Consider the following 21,527-nt stretch of genomic DNA (forward strand, 5'->3'; position numbering starts at 1 on the left):
AATGCTTAGCACTAGCACCGCACTTTTAACTCTACATCTCCAAACGCTACATATAAGTGGGTTTCCATATCCATGCTTTGCTGATAGGGACACTGAGTCACAGAAGAATTAAGAGCTTAATTTGCACAACAGCTGGGGGTGCCCAAAACTTCTGAAAATCTGGCTGCGAAAAGGAAAGACTGCCACTGATTTCAACAGGCTTTCTGATCAGGCCGCAAAATAACTTATTGGATTCCCTTGGACAAGTCTACAGCAGACCTAGGGCGACAGCCTGGGGTCTTCTGACTCTCAGCTCATGTCCGAGCTCGGAGGGGCCCGGCCCGGAGCGCGGCTCGGCGAGGAAGTATCCCTCGGGAACCAGCTCTATCTCCTGCCGATCTACTCGATTAGACCCCAAAGCCACGTCTGCCGTGAGCCCTACAACGCCAAGACGAGCCGGCCGGGCAGGCTCAGTAGGAAACACCCCTCAAGCCTGGTGGGCCGCCTAGTTCCCATAGCAACAGTCCACCGCCGAGTACTGCGCATGAGCGAGCAATTAGGCGCCTGCGTCGCACGCACTCACGTCAAGACCTTGGGGAAGAAGAAGGAGGCCGACCCGGAAGTGCTTGGCAGCGCTTGACTTCCCGGAACCGGAAGTAGCGTTGCAGGCGTCCGTGGTAGTGCCTGTTGGCGCCGGTAACTAAGATGTGCGGTGCCTGGAGACCGGTGTCTGTGTATCCCCCTCCAGCTTTGGGGCGGCCAGAGCTGCGTCCTTGGCAGGCAGCTCGGCCGGGGGGGGGGGCTCCAGGAGAGCAGCGTCCCCTGGGAGCTTAGGAGCGGGTTGGGGGTGAGCGGCCGTAGGGAAAGTGGGGAGCCCCCAGGAGACTCGGCGAAGCCGTGTCCACCCCGGCCTCTGAGGTGAAGTCTCTGCTAGGGGCCACCCGCCAGCCCGCGCAGCCCCGAGCCCCGTGGGGTGGGAAAGGCGGGAGCGCGTCCCGCCCCCTCCCCAACTAGCGCGGTAGGTGGGTGGGTTCGCTGTGGCAAAGCGGGAGTTAGGTGGCGGGGAGATCCCCCAGCTGCTCGGGCAGTATTGCCCTCATCAAGCTGCTTCAAAGAGCGCTAGCTAGTGGTAGGAGTGTTCCCCTTGCATGGTGAAGGCTCAAAATACATAGGGTTTGACATCTCGGTGACCTGGCTTGATCCACACTGGTCTTTATTCAGCGCCTCCTCGCTCAGATGAATAGCATTAAAAGTTGACTCCTGTATGCCATGCTTAGGCCATGTTTTTCTTTGCAGAAGTGCTACTGCCACTACCTTACAATCCTTCGGTACATAATAGACCTGCACGGGGGTCTGAAGTGCTGTAAAAATGTCAGATATTGAAGAGGCTTCTGCCACGTTAGCTGAAGTGAACCTAGATGACACCCCTAAACCTTTAACTGAAAACTTAGAAAGTGATCCCAGCTCAAGCCTGAAAGATATCGTGGTCACGATTGGAGCTACTGTACCAACTGGCTTTGAGTTGACAGCAGCAGATGAAGTGAAAGAGAAATTAGGATCACAGTCCAGAATAAGCAAGGACCGAGGGAAAATCTATTTTGAAATTTCAGTAGAGAAACTTTCACAGGTTTGCATGTTTTGTTCCTTGGGTCATTTTTCTAGTTTAGGAGTTTATTAGTATTCCTTTCTTTCTCTTTTATCCTGGGCTTGACCTTCTGTCCCCCCTAAAATACACATTTCTCCTTTAATGTACAGGACAGTTCTAAATGATCAATTAGTGATTTTCTATATATGGATTGAGTATTATGAATGTTAAACATTGAGTGTTCATTCTTCAGAAGTAGTGCTGGGTTCATTTCTAATGTTATGATCCTGTTAAGTTAATGATATATAATGCTTTTTATCCTGAAGGACTAATTCTGTGCGTTCAGCAACTATTTCACCTGCAGCTGAAATACAGCCACCCCTGGACTCAAACATGACTGCTATTAAACTGCAAAACTACACAACTTGTAGAATTTTTTAAAGATCTCATAGATATCCTATTCTTTTTATTCCCTTGACCTTTGTGACTAAACATGAAAAGAATTTTTAAAAATATAAATAGTTTAAGTTCCCCCTCATTATCAAAACATTCTAGTATTAAAATCTACCACTTAATATATATTTGAATACAAATTATTTAAAAACCCTTCCCTCCTTTACTTACATTTCAAGAACTAAGTTCAGATTTTTTTCTTCGACAACAGTAAATTAAGTCAGATGCAAATAACCTGAAACTGTGCAAGGAGTTTTTCTCCCCATTCTACCTTATGTCTTTGTGATGATCACAGGTGGTGCTGAAAAGGAGCTATGTGCACACAAACAATAGTAGTGGGAAAGAATTTACAGAAACTAGAAATATTTTTAGTTTTTACAATATTAAAGCATCAAATAAATATTCAGCCTCAAAATAGTTGCACTGCTGTACCTTAAGTCTAGATGTAACCAGACCAAGTTTTAATTACCGACATTTACCTATGGCTAGTAACATTACCATTGTTCGTAATTTATTTTAGGTTCATCGTTTAAGATCTGTGGATAATTTATTTGTTGTTGTTCAGGAGTTTACAGATTATCAGTTTAAAGAAACTAAGGTAAGGTATTTCTGTACCCAAATCTTCAGATAGGTGTGATTTTTTTTTTAAATAAATGAAAATAAAAAATAAACATTGAATTCCTCATTAAAAAAAATCCTCATCCAGGAATTTTCTAATGTAAGAGTAGATTTAGAATTATTAGTCTTGGGGGAAGGGATTGTTTTTTATTTTGTGTGCCATACACTTTCCAGGTTCCTCTTAAATGTTTGTTCAAGTGAAAGAACCACCAGGTTGTCTAGCACTATTCCATATTAGTTGCATATTTTGCTCAGGCAAAGTCCAGGATTGGAGTAGATGGGGTGTTGCGGGTCAGATTGAGGTGCATTATCAAAATTGACAGTCCTTTAAATAATGACTTCTTAGTCCTTTAAATAATAATCATATGCATTCCTTATATAGCACTTTTCGTCAGTAAATCTCAAAGTGCTTTACAGAAGGAGGTAAGTATCATTATCCCCTTTTTACAGATGAGGAAACTGAGGCGGGGAGTGGGATATGACTTATCCAAGGTCACCCAGTAGTAAATGAAAGTTGCCTATAAAATTTGCCAAAACACATTATTGAATATTCTGGTGGTCCTGTGATCTTTTACAGGAAGATACTCTAAAGGATTTGGAGGACCTGGCTAAAAAACTGCCCTGGATTGACCCTTTGAAAGTATGGAAGTTAAATACCAACCTCAAGAAGAGAAAGACAAAACATAAAAAACAAAATCAACAGAGTAGTGCAAGCAAAGAAAAGCTGAATGATAATGGAGGAAAGGACAGAGCAAATCAAAAAGATGCTGATAAAGAGTTGCTTGACCATGCACAAAATACCCCAGGCTTGAAATCTGCTGAACAGAATGCAGAAGAGACACAGGAAATGATCCTAGCAGATGACCAATCAGATGGCAAAGATGAATTCCTGAATATAACTGGAAATGAAAACCAAGCTGGCGACTGCAAGAAAGGTGAAGCAGAAGATCAGGTGCTGAAATTCCGTGTTACATGCAATAGAGCAGGTGACAAACATAGTTTTACATCGAATGATGCAGCAAGAGACTTTGGTGGAGCTGTGCAAGATTACTTCCAGTGGAAGGCTGACATGACCAACTTTGATGTGGAGGTACAATGCACCAGTATTTTTCAATAATATTCACATATATTTACACCTATACATGAGTTGCTGCTTTACTTCAGAACCTTCATGTATCTTTGCTTAAGCCAATATGTTTATATGTCACTACCACTCCAGGGGAAAAAGTTGTTTCATAGTAGAAGCAATGACATAATTTTATTCTAAGAAATCAAATTTAACTTAATTTCTGTGACTTTCAAGTTTAAGGGGCTTGTGTGTATTTTTTAATCTCTTGTAATTAGCACCTGTGATACTTCATACTTGATCACAGTATATAAGTACCCACATAGATAACATAAATTTGATAGTGGGCTCTTTAATCTACCAGGCAAAGGTATAACAAGATCCAATAGCTGGAAGTTGAAGCTAGGTAAATTCAGACTGAAATAAGGTGTAAATTTTTAATAGCGTAATTAACCATTGTACCAATTAACCAATTTATAAGGATTGCAGTGTATTCTCTATCACTGGCAATTTTTAAATCAAAATTGGATGTTTTTCTAAAAGAGATGCTCTAGTTCAAACAGGAATTAATTCAAGGAAGTCCTATGGCCTGTGTTAGCAGGAGAGCAGTCTAGATGATCACAGTGGTCCTTTCTGGCCTTAGAATCTATTAATCATATGTGTATGCACCAGCTGAACAGGAAAAAATATTCATACCAGGGACTGAGTAGTTATTGTCAACTTGTGGTTTCTCATTATGGAAAGTTGGAGACTTGAAAATTAGGTTCAATCTTAAATGAACATTTTTTGTGTGTATGAGGCAGAGGGAGGGAGAGAGAGACCTGAAATGAAGCATTTATGTTGGCTCAGTAGCCTTGAATACAGTTCTCAGTGTTCCCTACTGGTTAGGGTACAATACTGGGAACCAGGAGAACTGCTTTTTATTGTTGTTTTGCCACTGATACCCAGTATCTGCTTCATATCCTCATTTTACAAATGAGAAAAATACTTACTTCAAAAAGAAAAGGAGTACTTGTGCTTGTGCCACAAGTACTCCTTTTCTTTTTGTGGATACAGACTAACACAGCTGCTACTCTGAAACCTTACTTACTTCAGAGGAGCATTTAGCTCAATGTTGAGTGCTCTGCAATCTTGGATTAAAAATAAACTATGTATGTGCAAAAATAATGAGCTTTAGACAGACCCCAAAATATTAATGAACTTGAACATTCACATATCACTTTCTTCCAAGATCTCAAAACTCTTCATAAACATTACTACTGTAAAGAATCCTGTAAGACTCAAGCATAGTGTAAATATTTAAGTACACTATTTAAAATTTGTTACTCCTACATAGTAGTTAATTTTATCCTAGGTTCTCTTGAACATTCACAATAATGAAGTAGTGGTGGGCATTGCATTAACTGAAGAGAGTCTTCACAGAAGAAATATTACACATTTTGGACCCACAACTCTTCGATCCACCCTTGCTTATGGTATGCTAAGGTCAGTGCAGTCATTTAGTTGTATATTTTTCATTGTTATGTAATTTTGTTCTAGAAACTAAGCTCCTTGATTCTTTTCTGAAAAGTCCTTTTTAGTTACAAACAGACAGAGCTCAAACAAACATCGTGAACGTTTTGCAGCCCAGGAAAAGTGTGCCGTGACTATAGCCTATGCTCATAACACTTGTTATTGGCATCCTTCAACATATTTTAACATGTCACTGTATATAAAGTTAAACATTGTTTTCAAGTGATTACTAAGATTTCCTTACTTTGTGGGAATAGAATAATTTGAAGAATTTAAATAGTTCTCCAGTTTACCTTGTCTGTAGAAACTTTTGCATCTGCTAAAACTTTCCTTTAATATAGTTTCTTCTGTTCTTCAGGCTCTGTGATCCTCAGCCAACTGACATTATAATTGATCCAATGAGTGGAACCGGAGCTATACCAATAGAGGTAATCCTTCTTTTGGTCTTTATTTAAATTAGGAAAGGGGCCTAAACAGTGACATAACTGAATCCTGTGTATTTTAAATGAGTCAGATACAAGCTTACTGATATTCAGCAAGTGAAGCAGCCAAACATCAAAGATCTTGACTTTCAAACAACTACAAATAATATACTTACCCTTAGTGGCTTCACCTTCCTCATGCAAGCTGCAGAGGGAATTAACTAAATTCCAGAGTATTGTTAGGTCATTGAAAATGAATAATATATGAAATAGATATATTGCAAGGAATATTGAAGCTGAAAGTTGTCTGTTACGGCTTTATTCTGTCATTTACAGGTAGGTTACTGTTTTCTTTGGGTCTTTTTAATTCACCAATTCCAGCATAACAGATTTTATCAATTTTTTTTTCCATTTTCAGGGGGCTGCGGAGTGGCCTAGCTGTTATCATATTGCAGGTGATAACAATCCACAGGCTGTGAAAAGAGCAGCAAATAACATCTGCTCTTTGTTGAAGAAAAATCAGAATAAAGAAAGGTAAGAGAAGTGTACGTGGATTTGTGGCACAGCTGTTTGTATAAAGAAATCCCTTTCTCATGGATTTGTTTCATTTTGTTTTTAATATATTCCTGTTTGACATAATACCATGGGTATTTTTTATTTGAAAACCTTTTTGAAGTAAATCATGCCTGATATTGAATGCCTTTATTTGCAGTGGTACTTCCTGGGGCATACCCATAGATACCATTCAGTGGGATATCTGCAATCTCCCCTTGAGGACCAGCTCTGTGGATGTTATTGTAACAGACATGCCATTTGGAAAGAGGTGCAAATCATTATTTTGAAATAGTTTTTAAGGTTACTGTATTTGACTGAACCATGTAGCAGTATTTCCTGTTGCTACTACCACTAAAGGTCTGCTAGAATTTCTAGAGTCTCTGACTCTGCCATAATTCTTGTCAGTACTTTTATAGCCTTCAACATCTTCAAAACACTTCACAAATTCTGAAAATTCACTCTGGTTTGAAACATGGTATACAATGTTTAATCCAAGCATTTCTACTTTTCAAGCTAATCAGTGTAGCAATTTTAAACTATAGATTATAAAAGCTTCTGCCAGTTTCATGGTGGCTTTTCTAAATGCTTTTATATCGTGTTTTTGGAGGGTTTCATAGAATACCTTGACTCATAATAAATATATTCAGTAAACATTGATAAAAGCCCTTATTTCATTCAAGTGCATACAGTTACAAGACATTCAGAATCACATTTTGATTTCAAATAACTTATTGGAAACTTCCATGAAATAGCAGCAACTAATGTATTGCAGTGATTTGTCTGAGAGCCAGACCTGCTTATTAATTCAGGAACCTAGATTTGGGAGGAGGGGTTCGGGTGGAGAGAAGATTGCAAGTCATTTGTAGTTGCTAGATGTAACTTAACCATGTTACTGTTGCTGTAACTTTTAGTGTACTGACTACTGGAAAAAGCATGTGGGTGTTTTTTCTATGAGGTAACTTAATTACTTGATTAACTGATGCAGTGGAGCATTAGTAAGACGTCCTTTTATTGGAAGTAAAGGTGGAAAGGAAAAGGAAAAAAAATCAAACTAAGCCATGCAAGAAAGACTAACTGAAAATGAATTGTTTTCAACTGCTCTGCTCACTGTACAAGTCTAAATTTTCATCCTAGGATAGGATCTAAAAAGAAGAACTGGGATCTCTATCCAGCTTGCCTTATGGAGATGAGTCGCATCTGCAGGCCTGGGACAGGCAGAGCTGTACTACTTACCCAAGACAGGAAATGTTTTGCCAAGGTATAGAATCAGATTGTTCTTAGGCATTTCTTTTAGTGATTTTTTTTACTCTTATAAACACCCTCAAAGACAGAAAAGTCAACTTACGCATCAGGCCTAAAACTGTATTCAAAATGAATGGATATTCAAATTTAAAATGTTCTTTCTGAACTAGATACTAGATTCTCTTCTGCAGTAAAGTTACCTTACAGATTTCACCTCCCTTTCTACAGAATAGATTTCTGCTGTTAAGTTTTAGAAGTGATTAGACCTAAATTACAATCATGAACTTAATTAAAAAAAAATGTAAAATTCATGCTTCTGACAATATATTATCTGTATATTTATCCACCATGTCATCCAAGTCAAATTGAACCATTACTACAAATTTAGAGAAATTTACCTTTCAAATTGGACTTCCTTGTCTTTCAAATTTCTAGGCATATTACAAAAACTAAAAGCACACACATGCTAACTGAAACATCTTCAGACACTCTTAGGAAAAAAATACACCCCAACATCTCCCAGCTCCCTTCAAAAAATCAGCCCAACTCCACAACAGACTGATTCTCTTCATATGTCCTTTGCTCCTCCCACTCTAAAAGCCTAGGAAAACTGAATTTCTAAAACATAACATATGGCACACTGTTCAAAGGTCAGAAAAGAAATTTAAGTACAACTACTTATACATTCAGGATCCCCAAGCGTTTGACCTGTACATCCCAAAAGTGAAGGATCAGTGTGTGTATTCTCAGTATAATAAATTTACCCACAAAATGATAAGAACATTAAGGTAGCAGAGTCAAGCACTTAAGTTAGGAAATATGAGAATTAAAATTGCTTGTGCAACCCCCTTGCATATATGCATTATGATAGTCTTGATGCGCATCATATAGCAAGTCCATGGCAGAGCCATGAATAGAACACAGCTTTCCTAGACCTGTATCTTAAAGACAAGAAAACTTGCTTTCTTTTTTTGCATGCTTCTACCTAATTCACTGTCCATGCTGCGTACAGAAGGAGGCAGGGGTCTGCACAAAAATAGTATGTGATCATATCAGAGTATCAGTGCACACACCCAAGGTAGTGAATGAAGGTTGCATGAGCAACTTTAATTCTAGCATTTCCTAATTTTGCAACATGAATATTCTTTTACATTTCAAGTTCCTGCTCCAATGCATGGAAGTGCTAAAAGAAATGTTTGGGAGATTTTTTTTTAAACATTGGTGCAGCTACCACTTCCCCAACCTCATTCTTGGAAATGGCAGAACAATTTTCACTGAAGCTTTCTTTAAAAAAAAAAATCACCTAAGGAAGAGTGAAAACTTCCTGGAAAATTTCAGCTTTGAATGATTAAAGTTTGGCAAAAATTAGTCTCTGAACAGAGGCTCATAATGGAAATTGTTAGGCAACCTTATTCATAGGCTTCAGCTCCACTTATACTAATTTTCACTTTTTTTGTGTGTGTGCATTGTAGGCCTTGTCAAAAATGGGACACTTGTGGCAAAAGGGTCATACAGTCTGGGTGAACGTAGGGGGACTTCATGCTGCAGTTTATCTTCTGAAACGTACCTTGGAAAGAGCAGGAGAGAAACGATCATACTGGTAACCCACCTGTCAGCAAACATACCAGGCAGCATCCACTTGCCGGAATTTCTTGGAAAGCTGTTTGCTAGAGTGTATGCCTTAGATTTCAGGTCTGCCAATTCCTAAGATCTTGTAAGGAAAGGAATGTGTTTAAAAAAAAATGTGCACATACATTCTGTTAAGAGAATACTGGTCCAGGGATCAGCTTGAAAAGCGTCATTTCCACTGTGTACTCTGGAACCTTTTTATTTGAAACCAAAGTAGAAAAAAGGCAAAATCCACCAACAGAATTACCAATTTTTTCCTGTGCGTATGAATCTGCTTTACCATGTTTGTGGTGTTCTTCACTTGAATGTACATGTTTTCATGTTCACCAGGGAACTAGCAGGGTAACTTCTCAAAATGGTAGAATTTGTGTGAAGATCTTAAGCTGCTGATGTACAAGACTCCTGAAGGCTGTCTTTAGTTTGAGGGCTTTTTTGGTAATAGTGTTGCTTTATGGAAGGATTTTTTTCCAATGGAGAGAGATCTCCTTTTTGTTTCATTAGTTAATATCATTGCCAAAATGTAAGAAGACTAACACAAAGTAGTGCCTCCATTTATGTTTTGTTAGAAATGGCATCTGCTTTGCAGTACAGTACCTTGATACTGCTGTCCCTGTTCTCACCTGCTACCTCAACTAAGTGCTAATTCAATAAATGTTTACGTATTATGTATCCCTACTGTAGATGGGGTGGAGAAATGTAAAAAAGGGCCTTAGCAAAGTGTTTAATTTAAAAAATTGTGAAATACTGTAGCACTCTTTTCATATACTACTGCATATTTCTTATGTTTGGGTGGACAGATTTAGACTAGAACATGACGGCTGAGATACATTTTAATTCAACGAGCTCACTAGGAGATGCTTTTGCTGTGCTACCATCTCAACTGGAATGAATGCAAGCTGTAAAAGTGATTTTTTGTCCCTACTGTAAACGTACAATAAGTGGCTTCTCAAGTCTGCCATCCCTCTTGTACTGGGGTAAAAATGATAGTTAACAGTTTGTCAATCATCATCTTCAAAAAGTTAGGCCATCCGTCACTCTTAAAAGTGTTTAAGGGTGGAAGAGTAAATATTACAGTTCTAGATGTTTTGGATAAGAGTTGGGTTCTTTAGGATTTTTCTGTCTTAGTTACATTCATTCCCCATTTCTTGTTCTGTAGTAGACTTTCATGCAGCCCTTAATACCTACTGAATAAGACTCTTCATATAGGAAATAAAGCACCACCATTACAATTCTAATAAAAAGGATATTCTGTCCCTCTATAATGCTTTTGCTCTTACAAGCACGTTTGTCCCCCATGTGACCATGGCAAGGTACCATTCAGCCACAGTTCATGGATGTTTTGTTGTTCCTCAAAAGTTTCTTGTTGCACTGAGCTTTTACTTTATGATTTTACCTGAATATAATAAAGTCTTAACATAGATTAGCTTGCATTTGTTGTGATTTTATTTGCTATCATTAGCTGTAACAAAGAACAAGCTTAAACTAACTTTAAATATTTCAAATGTAGAAGCAGCATTTTATCAGTTTTCTTAACAGAAGATTCAAATAAAATCAGTAACATGCCACTCATCCCTTCTCTCCTAGACTAAACCATCAAGTAAGGATATTTTTTTGAAATTATGCACTCTAATACCACAGGAGGAAAGCAGTCCTAACAGTCCAAGGATAGAAAACAGGCATTTTACAATATTTTAAATACATAATTATAAAAACAGTTGCCAACGAAAGTGAATGTTTGTTTTAAGTAAACAAGTAACTGGAGGTCAGAATATACTTCTGATTCAATTAAATTACATACACTAACGCATGATTTTGACATGTTTGAAAATGTAAAACAATCAGCTAACAGTAAAAGAAATAAGGTACAATTGAAAAGGTTAATTAAGGCAGTTTATTTTAAAGGTAAAACCCAGGGTGGTGACAACACAATAGCAGCTTCTTCACTGTTTCTTCCAAGGCTGTCAGCCTGTTTGTTCATATAGACTACAGAATTCTACAACCTCGGATTCAACTTCAAAGTGTTTAAAACAGTATTCTTCTGCTTTTCACTACAGCAAATTCTGCATTTTTCATGCACTATTTTTTCCAGCAGCAAATATTCTGACCCTTTCCTGTAGGGTTTTTTCCTGATTTCTCTCCCCAGTGGAGTAGTAGCCTTTTTGTACAAGGGATACCACACAAGTCTAAGGCCTGGTCTACGCTATGGGGTTAGGTCAAATTTAGCCACGTTAGGTAGATTTAAAAATGACTGTGTCCACACAATCAACCCCGCTCTGTCGACCTAAAGGGCTCTTAAATCAACTTCTGTACTCCTCCCCGATGAGGGGAGTAGCACTAAAATCAAACTTGCTGGGTCGAATTTGGGGTAGTGTGGACGCAAATCAACGGTATTGGCCTGCAGGAACTATCCCAGAGTGCTCCATTTTGACTGCTCTGGGCAGCACTTTGAACTCTGATGCACTAGCCAGGTACACAGGAAAAGCCCTGGGAACTTTTGAATTTCATTTCCTGTTTGGTCAACGTGGCAACTCAGCAGCACTGGTGATCATGCAGTCCCCCCAGAATTGTAGAATGTTTCTATGCTTCCCCTGTCATCTCCGTCCCTGAGGTTATCGCAGATTAGAAGGCGAAAAAAACCACACTCATGATGACATGTTTTCCTAGCTTATGCAGTCCTCCCGCACTGATGGGGCACAGCTTAATGCATGGAGGCATTCAGGGGCAGAGGCCAGGAAAGAATTAAGTGAGCATGAAGAGCAGACACAGGATGCGATGCTGAGGCTAATGGGGGAGCAAATGGACATGATGATGCACCTGTTGAAGCTGCAGGAAAGCCAACAAGAGCACAGACCCCCACTGCATCCACTGTATAACCACCTACCCTCCTCCTCATGTTCCATAGCCTCCTCACCCAGACGCCCAAGAACGTGGGGGAGGCTCCAGGCACCCAGCCACTCCACTCCAGAGGATGGCCCAAGCAACAGAAAGCTGTCATTCAAACAGTTTGATTTTTAGTGTGGCTACAATAAGCCATGTGGCCTCGTCCTTCCCTCCTCCCCCACCCCACCCAGGCTACCCTGTCAGTTATCTTTTTTTTTTTTTTAAATTAATAAAGAATGCATGGTTTCAAAACAATAGTTACTTTATTTCAAAGGGGGGAGGGTGGTGGGCTTACAGGGAATTAAGATCAGCAAAGGGGGCAGGTTTGCAGCAAGGAGAAACACAACTGTCACACTGAAGCCTGGCCAGTCATGAAACTGGTTTTCAAAGCCTCTGATGCACAGCACACCTTGCTGTGCTCTTCTAATCGTCCTGGTGTCTGGCTGCTCAAAATCGGACACCAGGCGATTTGCCTCAACCTCCCACCCCGCCATAAACATCTCCCCCTTACTCTCACAGATATTATGGAGCAAGCAGCAATAACAATGGGAAGTTGGTTGCGTTGAGGTCGGACCTAGTCAGCAAACAGTGCCAGCGAGCTTTTAAATGTCCAAAGGCGCATTCTACCACCATTCTGCACTTGCTCAGCCTATAGTTGAACTGCTGCTTACTACAGTCCAGACTTCATGAGCCATGGGAGCAAGGGGCAGGCTGGGGTAGGTGCAACCGCGCGATGCTCTCAGCTGGGAGAGCAGTCTGAGGCATAAGCCTCCAGCTCGCATGATATTCCAGGCAGGACTGAATCTCCATGAAAAGAAAGAAGAGAATGACCTGGAGTCTCGGGCTCCCTTTTGATGCTCTAAGAGGAGGATAGCGAGGTCTGTCCAGGCGCCCCGATCAACCTCACTGAGGTCTGCCATGAGCACCCAGGAGGCGTATGATGGTTATCCGTCCTACTGCACCGTCTGCCATGAAGGCAACAAGCTGCTGCTGTGTAGCAATGCATTATCGCATCTGCCAGCAGCACCCAGGAGATATACGGTGACAGTGAGCTGAGCGGGCTCCATGCTTGCCATGGTATGGTGTCTGCACGGGTAACCCAGAAAAAAAGGCGCAAAACGATTGTCTGCTGTTGCTTTCACGGGAGGGGGGGCGCTTGACAACATGTACCCAAAACCACCCGTGACAATGTTTTTGCCCGATCAGGCAGTAGGAGCTTAATCCAGAATTCCAATAGGCAGTGGAGACTGCGGGAACCGTGGGATAGCTACCCACAGTGCACTGCTCTGTAAGTCAATGCTAGCCACGGTAATGAGGATGCACTCCACCGACTTAATGTGCTTAGTGGGGACATACGCAATCGACTGTATAAAATCGGTTTCTAACAATCGACTTCTATAAAATCGACCTAATTTCATAGTGTAGACAAGGCCTAACTCCGCTATTAGCATCAGCAAGAAGCAGTGTCATTTTTAATCCAATCAATCATACTGAAATGCGTACCATCAGTAGATAATAGCTGCTATGATACTCCCAGCCAGGGGGTATTAATTATCTAGAAGAAACTTACTTCATGCTCCTTCACTTGTTGATAGGAGTTGGGTAGAAGAATGGTACAGATACCAATGGAGCGTGTGTACCAATCATTCAAAACCAGATGTCTGTCATAGAGGGAGTTAACATGAAGGAAAGAGTGTTTTTAATGATTTAAGAAATACAGGGAAAGACAGTTCCCTGAAAGTTTTCACCATTGTAGCCTACCCTAAAAATGAAGAAACTACAGGCCTGATTTAATACCGCCATCTTTCACAAGATTTTGTGGTCTGGAGATGGACCTTTTAGCCGCTTTAGTGGGTACTGACCTGTACCTTATAGCTTCACTGTTGACAGAAATTTGTACACACGTCAGTTCTTACACCATGTGTAAAGCCCTTTACTCATATAGGAATGCTGAAGCAGTTTGCGTTTCAATTCAATCTGTTGAACTGTGCTCTTTAAAGCTGCTTTGCGAAAAATTTGCCATTGTATCTCCTGCTGCAGCTGTTCCTTTAGCTCTGCCTCACTGGGATAGGAATGTTCCTGTGGCAAAGACATTAGGCCCTAATCAAAATCTCTCAAGCAGAATGCGTGGTGAAAACCTCCTCCCCATCTTCCTTTATGAAAAGGATTCATTTCCATTAAAATGAGTGTATAGTGAAAAAATGCATAAGAATTCACTGTATTTTTTGTTGAATTTAGATGAGACTTTGTGACTTGTAGTTGCTTGTCAGAAGCCAAACTTTAGAAGTCAAAACACTTATGAAAAACATTAAATATTCCATTAATGCATATTTCAATCTACATGTTTGATTGTAACAGTTATTTGTGTTGTTAGCTACATAAGTTATCCAATCAGGGTACCAAAAACAAGCCCACAAGACTTGCTAACCACCAGCAAGTTTGAATGTTTGTCGTGAGCTAGTCCTACAGCAAAAACGTTGTAGAAATTTGAACTTCAAATAGACAAAATTCACTAAATATGTAAACAGAATATTCAGTCATCTAATTTTTTCCATTATAAATTTATATGCTGAAGGATCTATAAAGAAGGTAAAGTTTTGCTCTGAAACACTTTCCCTCAGTGAAACATTACAAGTTCTTAAATATATAAAGCCCTATATAGATTTTGTATTTTACTATCACTTACTTAGTTTTGGCTGTTTTGAAATCAGCTACTGCAACTTCATAGCTTTTGGAAAATGCACATTTTAACCTCGTGCACACTCAAGATGCTTAAATATTCTATTTATATAGAGCACCTTTCATCTGAAAGCTTTTACAAATCATATATTACAGCTGAGTGTACTGCTCCCATAAGAAATGCTGCAGATCATATTGTACTACACTAGCAGGAGGGGAAATATGGTCAAGGACAAAGGAGAAAACTCAAGATGTCATTCTATATAGATTCTTATACCATGCTCATCACCATAATATCTGAGCACCTTCCAGTAGTACATTAAGCAACATGACTAACATCTATCATGTCCGCTCATCCTCCCAGGTGGAGAACCACGTGCACATGGAGTGTTTTGGTTTGGTTTATTGGGGAGGTAAGTTGTGCCATGGGATCTCTAATGTTAACAGACAGCAGATAGTGATCTGTTTTAAACAGGATACTTCATGGAATCAGTTTATCCACCACAGAAAAAATGAAAAGGTTTGTTGACTATGCTTTCTCTTGACATTTTAAAACCTGAGCTTTAGACTACATTGCCACTCACTTAGATTTAAAAGATCAAGTGACCGAAGTGCTGTTAAAGACCGAAACAGAAATCTACCTTTAAACAAAAATAAACAAAACACCTAAAGATATATTTACAATCCCTCAGAGAGTTGCTCAATGTCTAACACCGGTTTGACTAGATCTTATTTCCTTCCACAATGAAGTATTAGCCGATTTTCTAAAACAGACGACCGTGCAACTTGCACAAGGAACAGCTGCAGTGAGTGCTAAATGAGCACCACAACTGCTGGGACAACATTTTCAAAATCAGGTGCCCAAAGAGTCTCCTGAATCCATATTCAGGTGCCTAACTAAGTGGGATGATTTTCAGAGGTGCTGTGTATCCTGCAGCTCCCAGTGAAGGCACCCATTTTTTAAAAGGCTACAGAGTTAAAAAAATAGTGGGCACCCTCCCTGGTAGCTGCAGAAAGGGAGAATGACCTGGTGGTTAGGGCACTAGCCTTGGAGTTAGGAGACCTGGGTTCCAGTCCCTGCTTCACCACAGACTTACTGTGTGACCTAGGGCAAGTCACTTAGCCTCTCTGTGCCTCAGCTCCCCATCAGTAAGAGGGGCATAACAGCATTTCCCTTCCTCAGAGGGCTATTACAAGGGTAATATATATTAAAGATTCAGAGGTTTCCTGATACTATGGTATTTGGGGACCATATAAATACCTAAGATAGGGCAGATAGATTACATGAAAAAAACATTTTATACTAAGAAAAACACCTCCAAAAAATGGAGAAATTGTCAATTGCACCCAGTTCTGCTACACAAGCAGATAGAATTATCATATGCATAAAGATTGTATCATAGCGATCGGCCTAACCTCTGAGTTTTTCCTTTTCATGTTAGTCTAGAAAAAAAATGGAATAAGTTATTCTTAATGACAGTAAGTTTAATTAAGATTTTGAATTCTGTAACCGAGAAAAAGATGACAAGGCCAAAACCCTGTTCTTAACTTAAAGGTTTGCCACAAACTGCTGCCCAAGCAACAGTTTAGTTTCACAAAAGTAGGTACAACTGCCAGGTATACCACTGTGTGAATGAATGCTGCCAAAACCTGTGTCATTTTCCAGAAGCTTCCTGGAGCAACTGAAACAAATGTGGGCTAACGTCCATGTAACATTAGAGCCGGTCTGCTACCAAAATGCCTTGAAGATGGGAGGAAATTCCCAGGTTCTAAATTAGCCCAACATAGTTAGCTTTTCTCACACGCTCATGTTTATCAGGAAATTGCCATCAACTCAAACACCCAGTGTTCTCCTTGAGTCTAAATCCAGACTGAGGCTCCTTGCATGCAGAATGTAAAACCATGTTCTTTTGTTACTACATTGTTGAAGTTAATAAAAGGAGGCTAACACCAGATATTGGCACGTCACAATAACCATCCACTTTTCATAACAAAACTAGGCAGGTTTCCATTTCCTCCTAAATGAAAACAGCCTTTGTGGAAGACTCATTTAAAAAGGAAAAACTCAAACCAGACCTGACTGCAGGTTACATAATGGAAGATGCTTACACTCTTTTTGACAATTCTTCAACAAAAAAACTTCAAAAAACAGACTTCAACGAGAAACTGCAGAACTGGAATTAATTTGCAAACTGGACAACATCAAATTAGGCCTGAATAAAGACTGGGAGTGGATGGGTCCCTCTACTGAATACTCTCACCTTCTTGTCAACTGTTGGAAATCGGTGACGCCCACCTTGATTGCACTGGCCTCATTAGCACTGACCCCCTCACTTGGTAAGGCAACTCCCATCTTTTCAAGTACTATATATATATATACACACACACACACACACACTTTTATATATATATACACACACACACACACACACACACCGCTTACTGTACTTTTCACTCCATGCATCTGATTAAGCGGATTTTAGCCCATGAAAGCTTATGCCCAAATGAATGTGTTAGTCTCTAAGGTGCCACAAGGACTCCTCGTTGATTTTGCTGATACAGACTAACATGGTTACCACTCTGAAACCTTACACTCTACAGTGCCCCATCCTTTGGATTTATTTTTATAGGACAAAACAATCTAGAGCTCATTATTTTGCTTACTCATTTAACAAGGCCATCCTCACCCTACTGTTGAAAATGCTATTAAACACTGTGTGCTTACAAATCAAGACTTTGGAAGTGACATTCTGTGCTGTGTTGCTAAGACTCCCAGAGCTCACAGCTCCGCTGCTCATGGGAGAGAAGGTTATGGTGGGTTTAAGCCACCTTTGCACCCTCTGGATCCTAGGCTGCAACAAGAGGCCTGTCTAGGTTATGGCATTCCACAGTGCTGCCCAGAATCTCTGTACTGGTTGGTGCTCTGGACCTCTAAGACAGCAGGACTAGCGAGGGGGTCCTCAGGAGGCAGCCTTATGCTGACTACCACAGTGCCTGTGGCAGGGGAATCCTTCCCCAGCTAGAAGCAGAACTTTTAGGGCCCCTCTTACCCAGCATAAAGGGATTGAAGGATTGGGGCAGGGTGACGAGGATCCCACCCTAGAAGAAAATTTTACTTGTGGTTTATGATAATGTTGATTGGCTGTTTCTTTGCTGCTATGCTCATTCAAAGACTGTTAAATCAAGTAACTACTGCTATGTTCTGAATTACCTCTTTCTATCCCCTCAGATTTTTTGAAAGCACATTCATGATTTTAATGCCTAACATGATTCCACAACGTGTGCAATTGTGCAAACAGCACAAAGTATGGAGATGCAAAGCTAATCTAATTTAGTAAGGTTGGATAGTCATAAAACAAACAAATGTGTACTTACTTTTTTTCGCAGCCTCTGCAGAAGATCTTTGGAGGCATGATGCAGGTAAAACTTCTTTGAGATCTTAAGACACTCAGCTCCATTGCTAACTACACACAAATTTGGCTGATCCTCAAAAAGAAAGTCTAACAGTCCCTTAAAGGTAAGAAAATTGAAATGAGCCAGACCTGTTAAAACCCACAATCCCGGCCTCTTGCCCCTATCCACTTTCAGCACAAGTCATGCTCATTACAATCTGTTCACTCAAATTCCCCTACCATTGCTGCAGTTCATCCTGATTACTGGTGGGCCATGTTGTCTTTTATCTGTAACAGTATTTTATTTATTATACTGCATTAGGAACCCAGGGGGCTTTGGCCAGAGCGGGTCAATATATTAATAAATGCATCGGGTGAAATTCAAGTCCCAATCATGTCAATGGGAGTTTTGTCACTGACTTCAATGGGGCCAGGATTTTATCCCTTAGGATCGTCTATCCTCCAAGACACGATGCAGTTGTCTATCCTGGTGAGAGCTTGTGTCACTTCTGCAGTATGGTGTATACAGAAATATCATATAGAAGTGCATTCACTAGAACACACGTGTCTGAATGAACCGGGGAATCTGCCACCAGCTTAACATAATAAATCTTAGAAACACAGAAATCAGATATCTAGTGTTACCGAATCTGCTCCCAACCAGTGAAAGACTATTCCCTACAATTGGTAGTGTTTTGTCAAGCTCAGTTTTAAATGTTTTAACAGTGCTATCTTGAATAAGAATTGAATTGCAATTATGTCACACCTATATAATTGGAGAAATAATTCAAGGGAAACATTTTTTGCCATTACTTTGACCCCATCTACACAACTATAATCTTGGACTGTCCAAAGTTCTAGTTCAATTACAGAAGCATAGTACCATCCACAATACAAATTTTAACTATGTTGTAACATGGTCAGGGAACAAACATGATGTAACCACAACCCCGACGCAGGTATATTTAGAGTAGACAGGCCTTTGTTAAAAATTACTTCGAAGAAAAAAGAAAAGGAGTACTTGTGGCACCTTAGAGACTAACCAATTTATTTGAGCATGAGCTTTCGTGAGCTATAGCTCACTTCATCAGATGCATACTGTGGAATCGTGAGCTACAGCTCACTTCATCAGATGCATACTGTGGAAACTAAAAAGTCTGCTGCAGTTTCCACGGTATGCATCTGATGAAGTGAGCTGTAGCTCACGAAAGCTCATGCTCAAATAAATTGGTTAGTCTCTAAGGTGCCACAAGTACTCCTTTTCTTTTTGCGAATACAGACTAACACGGCTGTTACTCTGAAACCTGTCATTATTCGAAGAAAATGCGCCTTGACTAGAACCATATTCTGTAAACTTAAATCCTATTTGTAAGTGTCCCAGCTCAGAAGGATCAGAGATAAAATAAAGTAACAAGAAGGTTTCCTAACATTTTGAAAGACTGATCAGGATGATTCAGAGAGTATATCTCTCTGATTGCAGCTCACGTAGACATACCTAAGCTAGCTTTAATTTTGTTATCTTGAGTATCGGAGCAGTGAATCTCTGGCAGCACATTGTGATTGCTGTAAACCATGAATGGACAAAAGGACACCAGTGAGTGTAAGCTGAGTCACATGCGTTTTTTAATGGCAGCCAAGAAGGAAGGCATTTTTCTTTCAGTATGGAATACTCACAAACACAGATCCCTGCGGCAAGGTGTCTAGGGCAATGATCACAGGAGTGTCTGTCCTGCTTGTCAACAAAGATTGGTGAACTGGTTAAAAAAAACAGCAAGAAAAAATTAACTTATTTAATTATAATATGTATGTAAAAAAATCTGCATTTTTATCTTCTTCGGTTTTTAAACTATTTATTTACAATTAATGTAAATACATATAGATTATAGCACCTGTGCCAGCCTCACACTCAGCATCTTTCCACCTCCCCCAATGCTGGGGCTGAATTGGCCCCCAGTGTAAATTAGAGTAATCATAAGGCTGCTTTAACTTGCAATGGCCGTGGAGCTTATTAGCTGTTAGGACAATGGCTAATCCCCAGGAAAATGTCACCTAGAAATGGCTAATTTTCTAGGGTTTTAGGTGGTGCTGTGTCGGGGTTTAGGCCAGGATTCTAAAATGGAGCAAATCCCAATCTGCCCCCCCAGAGCAGGTCAAAACAACACTAGCTAAAATGCCAACAGCCTCCCTATAGTAGAGTTCTTACTGCTAAGGGGGAAAAAAAAGTCTAACACAGGTAAGGTCCAAGAGTTTCAGCCTAGCAGGACTGGAAAAGTGAAAAGTCCATTGGGTAGCAGTGAAGCACTTCCAAACATTCACTCTAAGAAGAGACTCACTATAACCAGGTTCCCTATATGCAGGTACCACTGCATTGTGTGTATATCCTCTTCTCTGATGTCTGCATGGGTGCAAAGGTAATGTAGTTAAAGTGGTACAATTTTTGTATGTAGACATGGCCTACATCGGTATAGTGTGGATGCAGTTATATCAGTATAAAGGTGCTTATACCAGTATGGCTTATTCTCATGCAGGAAAGAAAATAAGCTTTATACTGGTACAACTGCATCCACACTAGGGGTTGCACCAGTAGAACTACTTCATTTAAAAAAAAATTAAAAATCACCACCCCCCTAACAAAAATAGTTATACTGATACAAAAATGGTATACAGACCATCCTTAGTATGGGAACTCAGATTGCTAGTGTTTACAAGCATACCTAGAGAAGAATTCAATGGCTTATCTAACAACCTTGCTGAATATCATTAGGGTGTTTTGTCATACTCACTGCCAGCTTCAGCTTGCATTATTCTGTTGGCGGGAGCTCTGTTGCTTAGGCAAGAGTCATCTTGAAAAATCTTCAGTACAGAACAACTTCCCTTTAAGTACATGAAAGGTAATTTAAAAATAAGCATCACCCAACAGCACCTCCCCAGATCGCCAAGCTCCGTGCTGGCTTTGCAGATACTCACTTCTTTCACAATGTAAATCCATTCAGTCACATTACTGTTTCTCAGAATGACAGTTCCTCTTCTACAATAAAAACAGAAGGAAATTAACAGATATAGAAAAAGCATGAGATTCTTAAGATTTCTTGTAAGTGTCCAAATTAAGGTCATTTTCCATGAGCACTGCATACATTCCTATTAAAAAGTCCATCGAGTTTAATGTCATGTTTTAAAAGAGTTCTTATCTATTTCAGTAAGGCTGAAAGAAGTTTTTAAAAATCTTCTTGTTTTTATGTCTTTTGTTTACTTTTTGTATTTCACTCATCTTAGTCTAGGGAGCTAGTTTGATCTGATTAACACGCATTTCAACAGGCTTTAGGATCAGGCTCTCAGAGAACATAGTTATTTCAGTTGACCCTTTAGATTTTTTAAAGCTTTTTTATTGTTAATGTTCAGCCTGAACTACCCAACAGCTGCAAATATTAAAGTATTTCCTTATTACTCCAAAACTACAATGCAGTCAGCAGACTCTGATGCTGTTCCTGAAGTGCTGCAGCTTTGTCAGGTTCAGC

General features: G+C 39.9%; 1 protein-coding gene across 3 annotated transcripts; it reads left to right on the forward strand.

Annotated features, from left to right (window-relative positions):
* The first annotated feature begins 585 nt into the window (after positions 1–585).
* On the forward strand, positions 586–10,484 carry THUMPD3 (THUMP domain 3 tRNA guanosine methyltransferase). Of its 3 annotated transcripts, none has more exons than XM_077821962.1 (10): positions 586–675; positions 1,276–1,606; positions 2,538–2,615; positions 3,213–3,725; positions 5,056–5,186; positions 5,572–5,641; positions 6,054–6,169; positions 6,348–6,458; positions 7,325–7,448; positions 8,905–10,484. In XM_077821962.1, the coding sequence occupies exons 2-10, from the start codon at positions 1,349–1,351 to the stop codon at positions 9,034–9,036; spliced, it is 1,533 nt and encodes a 510-aa protein (XP_077678088.1). In that variant the 5' UTR covers positions 586–675; positions 1,276–1,348; the 3' UTR covers positions 9,037–10,484. The 3 variants fall into 3 exon arrangements, 2 of the variants coding, with proteins under 2 accessions (XP_077678088.1, XP_077678089.1); XM_077821963.1 differs by having other exon boundaries at positions 670–686; XR_013346652.1 differs by lacking the exon at positions 586–675 and having other exon boundaries at positions 693–1,606; positions 7,330–7,448; positions 8,905–8,934.
* The last annotated feature ends 11,043 nt before the right edge of the window (positions 10,485–21,527 follow it).

The sequence above is a fragment of the Eretmochelys imbricata genome, chromosome 7, assembly GCF_965152235.1.
Source record: "Eretmochelys imbricata isolate rEreImb1 chromosome 7, rEreImb1.hap1, whole genome shotgun sequence".
In the NCBI taxonomy this organism is placed as follows: domain Eukaryota; kingdom Metazoa; phylum Chordata; order Testudines; family Cheloniidae; genus Eretmochelys; species Eretmochelys imbricata.